The sequence below is a fragment of the Lupinus angustifolius genome, chromosome LG01 (genome assembly GCF_001865875.1).
Source record: "Lupinus angustifolius cultivar Tanjil chromosome LG01, LupAngTanjil_v1.0, whole genome shotgun sequence".
In the NCBI taxonomy this organism is placed as follows: Eukaryota; Viridiplantae; Streptophyta; class Magnoliopsida; order Fabales; family Fabaceae; genus Lupinus; species Lupinus angustifolius.
In genome coordinates, this window is record NC_032009.1 from 14891107 (window position 1) to 14902709 (window position 11603).

The window sequence follows — 11603 nt, forward strand, 5'->3', positions numbered from 1 at the left end:
ACCCATTCATCTTTTGAATCGTGCTCTGAGACTATTAGTGCATCTGCACTATCATAGTCATTTGCTACAGCTGCATCTCCATATTCACAAATCTTTTCCTTGCCTTTGCGCTCTGGACAATTCTTTCTTATATGACCTTCCTTATGACAATGAAAACATTTATACTTTCTAGGTTTCGCTTTAGACTTGGACCTAGATTTCCCTCTTTCACCAAATTGATTTCGCCTCTCTGTTCTTCCTCTGGCAAAAAGACTATCACCTGAGCCTTCAGATCTCGAATATGATACTCTTTTCTTCAGTTCTTTTGAGTGCAACGCCGCCTTTACTTCGTCTAAGGTCAGATCTTCTCGACCATACATCATGGTGTCGATGAAGTGCTCATAAGAACTTGGAAGGGAACATAGTAGAAGAATTGCTTGGTCTTCATCTTCAATTTTAACATCAATATTCTTTAGATCAAGAATAATTTTGTTAAATTCATCCAGATGATCTTTTATGGGTTTTCCTTCCTGCATTTGAAGGGTATATATTCTTTTCTTCAAATACAGCCTGTTGGTGAGTGACTTCGTCATATACAGGCTTTCCAGCTTCAACCATAATGAAGCAGCTGTAGTTTCATCTGACACTTCTCGTAGAACTTCATCTCCCAAGCACAACAAAATTGCACTATGTGCTTTTTCCAGGTTTTCATCCTTCTCGTCCTCGGTCAGACTCTGTGGTAACTTGTTTCTACCTTCCAAGGCTTTTCCCAAGCCTTGATGAACTAGTAGAGCCTTCATCTTCAATCGCCATAGGTTGAAATCATTTTCTCCATTAAATTTCTCCAAATCAAATTTAGCACTCGCCATGATAACCGTATACCAGAACAGTATCGTAGTCCGTGAACATACACCAGGAAAGCTCCCAGGAAAGAGAGGTGGGTCTTAACAGACACGCTTAAATACCAGGTCTTTCCTAAGACAGAACTTTCCTAGACATGCACTTTCACACTATTATACCTTTCTAGTAACAAGAACAATTCTTTTCTGGTGTGTAAGATCAGACAATGCTGCAAACACAGAGCATACTAAGAATTTTCTTTTAGATCGTACGGCTTAGCATGCAAGAGCTCTACGAGCTCTGATACCAGTTTGTTGCAGCGCAAGACACATGGAGAAAATATAATAGAGAAAATGACACCGAGAAATTAACGCGGTTCAGCAATTTGCCTGCGTCCACGGTTGAAGAGCAACAATGATATTATCACTATGATAAAAGAGAATTACAAGTTCACTCAAGTGTTTCACTCACTTCCCAAAACCCAAGTACACCCAATATCACTCTCACTCAAGTATATCTTAAACACTAAAATATGCCTCACAATATTAGAACAAGAGAAGAAGAGAGAATATGCACTGAGGCTAGAATATTGGTGTGTCTTACAATGACTTGGAGCATTCCTATTTATAGCAAAGCCTTGAGGATTGTATGGCCAAAAACAAAGATGTTTCACCACAACCTCTTCTTCTTATTGGCTACAAAAAAGGTTCCACTATAGCCACTCATTTTACTTGACCACAAAAAGGTTTCACCATAGCCACTTCTTTTGCCACATCATTCTCTTTTTCTTTTAAGCCAATATTTAATACATATCATCTAGTTTATTCTCACACAATACATTTGATAGACCTTATTGCGTGAACATATCCTTAATCCATATTTGCCACAATATGAAATTATCAGTTCTATCAAACTTTCTCACTTCAATTTTAACATTTGGGTTAAGAGTCATTTGATATCAATTATTAAGAAAATCAGAAAAACAAATATTAAAGACAATAATGATAAGAGAGACAAAACTTAGAATTTTTTATGAGATTCATCCAATTGTGTCTATGACCCTGAAAACGTTATGCAAATATATCTACATGTTATAGAATAAAGATTTGTGTTTAAATTTTATCATTGGGGTTTATATAAAACATATTGTTATTTTCTTTACAAAAGTGTTGATCCACAATTATGACCCATGCAAGAATTGGCCATGTATTACTCCGTACCAACAATTTGTCTCGGTGGCATGGTTGTGCTCTACACCATGCCTTAGTAGAGGATCGCTAATACTTCACCATAGGGTTAAACTCTTCTTCAATGTTAAAGAATTCATTACTGATCAAAAATATTAATATATATCACCAAAATATTTTTAACGATTTAAATCCTTATTTATTTTTAAATTATAAAATTATAAAAACTTAAAAATATAATTTTCCCTTCCTTTCCTCAATCTAGTAACCTATAACTTGGTCAATAACTTCAAATAAAAATATAATTGTGAAAATTCTGTACAAGACTATCTTCTTATCATGTCATATCTAACATTTTATTATTTCTCTTCTAGTCTCTGACCTTTCTCACCTCACCTTCAACTCTGAATCTGAACGGTGCTACAATACACTTCAGTGAATGATTCATTGAACCTGCTCCAAATCAGCGCGTGCTAACACAATCTCCCACGATCCTCGTGTCTCTACTCCCTCAATTCAAATTTGCTTCTATCTTCTTCTGCCTCCCTTATACAAACAACACAAGAAGCAACCATCATTCACTCCTCAGAACTCTCTTGTCTTATTCTCTTCCCTTTCTTCTTCTTCTTTTCATCTTGTCCTTTTCCACTTTCTCTCTCTATATCCTAAACACACAAATAACACACTTGAATAGTGACAGTAATAATAAAGCTCTTTGCTTTCTTACATATTCACCACCCCATTTCCTCTACAGTGCACAAACCAACCTGCATTTTCCATTTCATGCAGTGATTCCATCTGGGTCTCTCTCAAAAACCCTTCTTTTTTTATGGATACTGCTTTAGAAGCCTCATCCCCCATGTTGGACCAAAACACACCCTTTCATCACACTCCACAAGCATCTCCAAAGCCTTACAAAAAGGGTTTTGTTGCTACCCTTATGGAAGCTGCTACCATCAAAAGCACCCCTTCTTTCAAAGAAGACAACTACTTTGTTTCCCTTCTCAGGTCCTCAGAGAAGAAGGCACTTCAAGAACTCAAAGACAAGATCCTAGCTTCATTTTCATCTTCTGATAATGCTCCTTCTTCTGAAGTAGTACCTTCTATATGGGGTATTCCACTCCTTGGTGGAGATGATAGAGTAGATGTGGTACTCTTGAAATTTCTGAGAGCAAGAGATTTCAGAGTTTGTGATGCTCTTAACATGCTTCTAAACTGTTTGGCTTGGAGGAAAGAGTTTGGTGCTGAAACCCTTTTGGAAGAAGATTTGGGTTTCAAAGACCTTGAAGGGGTTATAGCTTATATGCAAGGGTATGATAGGGAGGGACACCCTGTGTGTTATAATGCATATGGGGTGTTCAAAGATAAGGACATGTATGAAAGGATCTTTGGTGATGAAGATAAGCTGAAGAAGTTCCTTAGGTGGAGGGTTCAGGTTCTTGAAAGAGGGATAAAGCTTCTACATTTCAAGCCTGGTGGAATCAATTCCCTTATTCAGGTCACTGACCTTAAGGACATGCCTAAGAGAGAGCTTAGGGTGGCTTCTAATCAGATCCTCTCTCTGTTTCAAGATAATTACCCAGAAATGGTGGCTCGCAAGGTAATTTTTAATTTTTATGTTTGTTCTTCGATTTATTCAAGTGTGAAGTCCAACATTAGATGAGAAAAATGATTGAACTATTGCCTAAAGCAATATGTGACTTGTGACTTTTCACTCTTCTCATGTCATGTCATGATAACAATAAAATTCATCTGTTGTTGTCGGAGGCTTGCCGGTTGTTTTCGGGTCTAATATTCTTTATTTATGACATGTCATATGTGACAAATTTCACTTTTTTCATTTATTTTCTCATTTAATTGCTTTTTTCTTTTGTGGGGTTCAGATCTTCATCAATGTGCCTTGGTACTTCAGCATGTTGTATTCAATGTTCAGTCCATTTCTGACTCAAAGAACTAAGAGCAAATTTGTGATCTCTAAGGAAGGAAATGCTGCAGAGACACTCTATAAGTGAGTCTTTTTTTTGTACATTTTGCTTTTTATGTCAATAATTCTCACAAACCCCCCCATATTCTAGTATATTTTTGTTGCCATGTTCCTGTCATCTAATTCAATTATTGTTTAATCTCTATTAAAATTTCGAAATGTACCTTGAGATTCTTATTGTTAGGTAATAGTACTTTTGATTTTATTGATTTTTTAAATATTCTACAATTTGGCTTTGATATTTGTTTACCTCTGACCTGACACTATAATAGCTAATTAAATCCCAACTTTCCTCTTATTTCCATTTTGGGTCTGCTTTGTTTTCTTTTGCTCAGATTTATTAGGCCTGAGGATATCCCTGTTCAATATGGTGGACTGAATCGCCCCAGTGATTTGCAGAATGGTCCCCCAAAACCTGCTTCTGAGTTCACTGTCAAAGGAGGGGAGAGAGTTAATATACAAATAGAAGGAATTGAGGTAATGATTCACTCAAAACCCTTTACTATTTCCTATTCATATTATAACATTATTTAATTACTTCTTTTGTCTTCCCTTTTCAGATGAAACATTTTCTTTTTGGATCATATCCCCCCATATATTTTCAATTTAAAGTTTTTAAGCTGTGTTTTAAATTACATTCTGTAACTATAGTTGTGTCCGGCCGCAATATTGTACTTCATGGAGTTTTGGAATCGCCTCGTGAACCTACTTGGGGTTGCCTTAGCGGTAACTGTGACAAACACAAGTGATTCAAATTGTGGGTCGCCATGACCACCACAACGGCATCACACGGTGATTGTGGTGACACTGAGTCATAACGATATGGGCACAACGCAACTGCTAAGGAACATATCGAATTCAAAAATATACTTTTAATTACAAAATAATTCATGCCGCAATAGCCACAGTTACAATAACCACAACCTTGATCGCAACTACAATTTAAAATACTGAACGCATCATACCCCGATCCTATTAGAGAGCTTTATGTTTACTATTATAATTTTGTTTTTGCTATTGGGTGAACTAGGCTGGTGCAACTATTATTTGGGACATTGTTGTTGGAGGGTGGGAGTTGGAATACAGTGCTGAGTTTGTACCAAATGCTGAAGGAAGCTATACCATAGCAGTTGAGAAGGCAAGGAAGATTTTGGCACATGAAGAAGCAATTAGTAACTCATTCACTTCAAAAGAAGCAGGCAAAATGGTACTCTCTGTTGATAACACTGCCTCCAGAAGGAAAAAGGTTGCTGCTTATCGCTATGTTGTCCGCAAATGCAACACCATGTAGCTTTAAATTGTTCTTATATTTTTATGGATCTTTCTAATGTTTTATGATGTTTCTTTTCTTTTCTTTTTTGTTTCTTGGAAGGTCTTATTTATTAAGCTTATGTGAGCTTGTTAAACTACTTAAGTGGGGGGTATTAGAAGTATTTGGTAGTGTAATGTAAAAAAGAAAAAATTAATGCTGGTAATATATGGTACTAGTTTGCTTATTATGTATAGTATTGGTAATTAGAGTTCTTTTTCTCATGTCTATGTCTACACAATGTCCATCTAAATTTGGGCGGACATAGACTTGTCCACCATGCTACAAGTCCGCCTTAAAAAATTACAAAATATATACACTACTACATAAATGTATATATACTAGTAATATAAAATAAATAATATAATTTTCATACAAATATATAAATGTATTTATCATAATAAATAGTTATATAAATGAAATAATACATATAAAATACAAATGCATATATATAATGTAAAATATACATAGTATATTATTTGCATATAAAGTACAAAGGAATAGTACATATGAATATCTATATATATATATATATATATATAATAATAATAAGAAAATTATAGTACTTTCTCATATTTGATATACAAATTCATATAACAAATAGAACATATTTTCACATATTTGACAAAATACGTATACACAGTGACGAGTCTAGGTCCTAGATATAAAATGTGCAAGATATGTCAAAAATTAAAATAATAATTATCATTATAATGAAAATATTGATGTCAAAATTACAAATTTTGAAATATTTAATGACATAGACTGCATATTTCATAATTAAACTTTTTTATGTTATTTCACATTTTGAAATCATTGAATGATCAATTCATCAAAATTGTTGCTGAAAATTTCTCATTAAATATAAGTCATTAGACAATCATTCATCAATGCATTTCTCATTTGATTAGAAACTCTTTCTACAATTGTATTGTTAATTTCAAAAGAAAGTAAACTAATGTGTAAACAATCCACTTTTAACAAACTTATTTGAAATATTATTGATTCACTTCAAAGAATTAAATTCAACATTATGCATTATCAATAATGTAAGTCTCAAATTGTTTATCAAACATCACCAAATCAATTGAACAAAAACCATGTGGATAAAGTTTTGCAAATTTAATCAGTTTTGTCATATCAAAAGTAGAGAAGAAATCAGTAAGACTCAAACAAAACATATAAAGAAATATTTGAGTATTTGTCTCGTTGAAATGTCTATGGGTGAATATGGTATGTCCGCCGGATATTTTAGGGGCGGATAGATTGCATACTATTATCCGCCCAATAAATATAGGTCAGGTGGACCTTATACACTTTGCCCAAATTACAAACGATAATTATATACTTCCTTTCTCCCAATGGCAAATCTTGTTGTCTAGCCGTTTAACCCACTCTAGAAATCAAAAGTTTGATGGATGGACTTTCGGACAAATTTTGATTAATGCTCGGTTTAAGACGGCTGGCAAACGGACCACACACAAACAATAATAAACACTAAAAATCCATAAAATTAAATTAAATGAAGAAGTTAACAAATTAGATTTATGACTTTTCAAGCATTAAGTTTCTTTTTTTAATTTTAGTACCGCTGGATCGCCCATTTTGCCAAAATGAATACCCACCTTGTGGGTATCTGTTAAAATATCTATAATGAGTACTCGTAAAAATAGTTTATGGGTGAGAACGAATATCATGATACTCGCTCTGCGGATACCCACATATTTATAAAATTATTTTTTAATTAAATTATTTATATATATTACATTTTTATTATTATTTCATAACTATAAATTATCTATTTTTTATTATTTTATAAGTGAATGGATTATATGATAAATTTAACATCTATTCACGTAATAATTATTTTTTATGTATTGATTATTATAGAATATATAAATATATATTAAAACTTAAAAACTCGTTGAGTACCCGCAAATATCCGCTACCCGTACCGGTACCCATAAATAATGCAGGTATGGGTACAGGAAAGCACTACCTACATTCATTCCGCCCTTTTGTCATTCCTACTCTCTGGAGTTTCACAAGTAAGTTGAGTAAATGGGCTAATTGAATAAAATTATAGAAAACAATATGTTATTTCACAAAGTATATCACTCTATATGCTACTTATTGTGGTTGATTGAAAAAATATATTAAAATTAAAAATTTAATAATCAAGTATTTTTTTTTACCAATATATCAAATAACATATAGAATGACACATTCTATAAGATAGAAGATGTGTGGATCATTTATTTATTGCATGTTTTGTCATCAGTATTCTATTTATAAGTTATTTTATAATATTTTAATAAAATATTATAAAATAACTTATATTCTATTTATTGCATGTTTGCATAAAATAATATATATCAATTATATTGGTTAATAATTATACTTTACATTTATTATTCTGTATATTTTAATAAACATTTTATTTTCTTGTAAATGAATGGAATTGTAATTATGTGATGCTAATATAATTTTTGAATTTTTATATTACATTTATATGTGAATTAGTTGAAGGATAATTTTTAGCATATACATAAGTTAGTAACGTTGTTATTTGTCCTTGTGTATTATGACTTTTTCAGCGGGTTTTGTGAGCTAGCGACTATTGCTTTGTGCCTTGGGACACATGGGCATTGAAAATTGGGATTGGTTTGTTTTCTACCCACATGAAGAAATTGACAGAATTTGGCAATTTAGGATTGTGTGTCCTCTGGTTAGGGGCATAATTAAGCATAATGACAAAACTTCAATCTAGTTGAGTTTAGATAAAAAATTGTTGATAGAGATAAAACTTACTTTTATTACATCAGTCTCTATTGGTTAGAAAATCTAGGACCATAAAAAAGTAGTTTATTTTGGTAGTTTAAGTTCAATTCATTAACAGCTTTGAAGAAGATAATACAATCATTTTCTATGTGTAACAGAATCATAATTTTATAGAACATAACATGGATAAATTATAAGATCATTTTCTATATGGTAATAAAATCATTATTATAATTTTGGTAGAACATAATATGGGCAAGTTTTAAGATCATTGTCCGTATGTAATAAAATCAAGGAAAATCCAATTGCAATTTCAAATCATGCTCAATTTTGTAACAAAAATCAAGCTCAATTGATAAACTTATGAAAGAATAAAGCTAGTAGTCAAACCCTATGTTGAAATCAATGTACATATTAATCGCTTTGTGAAGGCGCGATCTATGTGATTTGAAGTTTTGTTTTTATGTTGGGTCTGATTGGCCGAAGGGAAAGTACTTGAGATGCATTTTCAGAAATGAAAAGGAAAATTGAATGGTGATAGATATTGACTGGACTACGTGATGTAAAGGGGGTTTGGTTACTTTGTTGTCTACATTTTTATATAAATAATGGTCCATATTGATAATGAGGGTTCCAAAGAAAAAAGCGGGAAGAGTTCACGGGTGGTCTGGAGTTAAAATTGGATATTATAGCCTGTTTTCATAATCAATAAATATCTGTTTTCTCAAATTACCTGTTATACGTTGTTCCGTAAAAATGATAATAAAAAAAATTTAAATTAATATATCTTGTTTTTGTTGGTGCAAATATGATATTAAATAGCAGATCTGATTTTTTCGTAATATTTTGAAAGTGATGTTTGTTCCGAGCCTATGTAGGCATTTACCTTTTCTTTTTGAATTCTCATCTCTGATCCCTACATTGCTTTTTACACCTTTATTTTTCCTCTTGACGGAAGATAAAAATAAGACTAATACTTTTTTTGAATATTTTATGAACACTAATTCTATCTATTTGTGTATAAAAATTGTCTTATCTTATCATTCCTTCCTTTGATCATGTGTATTATAATAAATACTAATTTAGGTTATTAAATATAACAGAATCATGTCATTACTGGAAGGGTCGCTGGCCTTCGAGGATTGACATGGCGCCTAAAGCTACCTAATCAATTACGGGCTCTAAAAAATTATACTTTAATAAAGTTAATTTAGATTATGTGGTTATAAATTTTATCTGTTAACCATTTAATGTTATGCAGTAAGAATTATTTATCTCAAGGTTTTTAACTATATTATTTAATTATTTTATGTATGATGCTTGTGTTAGTTGTGCATCAACTAGTATTGTGAGCACCGAATCGATAATCCACCAGCTTTGAAAACGGTTTTAATTTACAATCTTAGTTACATGAGGGGTTGACTAGCTTTGAACAGAGAAAATTCTAGTTCGACTGTATTAAACCAGAATAACCCATAAAGTGAACCGAACAATTCGTTTAAAATTTAAAAAAATTGAAACACAATTAATGTTTTGTTTTACTCCGGTCCAAAAAAGATGAAGATATATTACTTCAATATCATTATACATAACAATTAATTATAATTTCTTTTTACATTTACATAAAATTATATATAAAATCGAACGGTCAAACTGAATAGTTTAATCATTTTAAACGTTAAACCTAATACGTAGCATATTCCTATTTAATGTATGGGTCGAGTTTTATACCATTGAATGCCTACTTTGGCTTTTTACAAAGCTATGTTATCTCTGAGAAAATTTATTAGACATGAGTACCTTAGATTTAAACTTTTTTATTAGACATGTGTACCTTAGTTACTTATCCTAATTGATAATTGATAATCATAATAAGTCACTGATGTATCCGCCAGACCTAAAATTCCATAATCTATAATCATATTCTTATTTGATGCTTAGTTCCGACCTGAAATTTCATAATCTCTAATTATATTCCTATTTGATGCACAGTTTCAAAATCTCGATGGCTCCTTATCCGCCAGACCTGAAATTCCATAATCTCTAATCATATTCCTATTTGAGGCATAGTTCCGACCTGAAATTCTATAATCTCTAATCATATTCCTATTTGATGCACAGTTCCAAAATCTCGATGGCTCCTTATTCATATACCTATGGCCTTTTAAATAGGGGTTAGTCTGAGTGATTAAAAAGGGACAAACCTGTTGTTGGCACGTGAAGGGTTTGGGCCAATGCTTGGTCACCTGACCCAATCCATACTATTCTAGTTATGTTATTTTTTTAATGTTTACATAACCTCACACTCACAAACTTGATTTATTGCACAATCCAACTCAACTTCACAAACACTTCACACATTAGGGATTTTACATCCATCCTAATCTTGGTATGCCATAAACCCCACCATCCATGATGATCAAGCCATTGCCATCTTAACACTATAAGACCTTTCTCATCTCATGTCACTAACTCATACCTGCCACCTCCCTTTAAGTCTCAAACTTCCATCTTTTGTTAGAAACTGATATCAATAGAGTTCTTAGTTCATCATCATCATCTATTATTTGGTTCGTGTCTACAGATTATTATGTACACTCATTTTTATGTTTGAAGTCGCCATCAATTAGATCTTGAATAAAGCCCATCTTATAGATGATATCTAAGTCGATCTTGTTGTCTCGAGAGTTAAGTTCCATTATTGTCTCTCCAACAATAGAGATACCGAACAAGTGCAGTATGCGAGTGACAAAAATGAGCGTAAGGCAGTAGATTGTTCTTCTCCTTTAAATGATGCATGTGTTGCATTATAATATATACCCAATTTACATATTTAAACATTTTCATGACATACATTGATTGTAACTCCAAATCATTTGTTTGTGAATGAATTGAGAATTTGGGAATTACAATATAACTGATAAAATAGTGCAACAAACGATCATCTAAGTTGAGATTTCCAATAGAAATGATATCTCTAGTTTTTAAAGATTCAACCACTACACGCTACTTCTTTCTCACAATTTCCTCCTTGGGAATTCTATATATAGAGTAGTAGAATATTTTCCAGTCAAACTCACCCAAAGCCAAGTTTAGCTCTTGCACTAGGTATTTTGAGCAAACATTTCCAAAGGCTGAAAGATCAAGCACAACGTCTTTTCCTTTAACAAAGGAATCTTTGCTCTCCTTGAACGTGCACGTGGATTCCTAGAATGAATCTTCTATAGACATAAGTGAGTAACTAATTACTTTGTTAGAGTAAGCGGTTGCTCCTTCGTCATTTGCTAGATTGTTCTTCAATATCTTCTAGTAATTGGTTATTCTCCTGAATAATCGGTTACTCACCCATTAGTGGTCTCCAAAGTAATCGATTGCTGGTTATGAATAATTGCTTACTCAATCTTATTTGAGGATTATGAGAAGCCCTAGTGGCCAATAGTTGATTACCAAGTGAGAGTAATCAAATATTCCCTCTAAAAAATAATACGTTTCATATAAAACTCATATTCAATCATACGAATAA

The 11603-nt window shown here is 32.4% G+C and overlaps 1 protein-coding gene across 1 annotated transcript; it reads left to right on the top strand.

Moving 5' to 3' along the window:
• LOC109349936 (patellin-6-like) lies at positions 2372 to 5489 on the top strand. The gene is made up of 4 exons (XM_019591011.1): positions 2372 to 3606; positions 3890 to 4014; positions 4326 to 4467; positions 5021 to 5489. Exons 1-4 carry the CDS (start codon positions 2836 to 2838, stop codon positions 5279 to 5281), a joined length of 1299 nt encoding a protein of 432 aa, XP_019446556.1. The 5' UTR covers positions 2372 to 2835; the 3' UTR covers positions 5282 to 5489.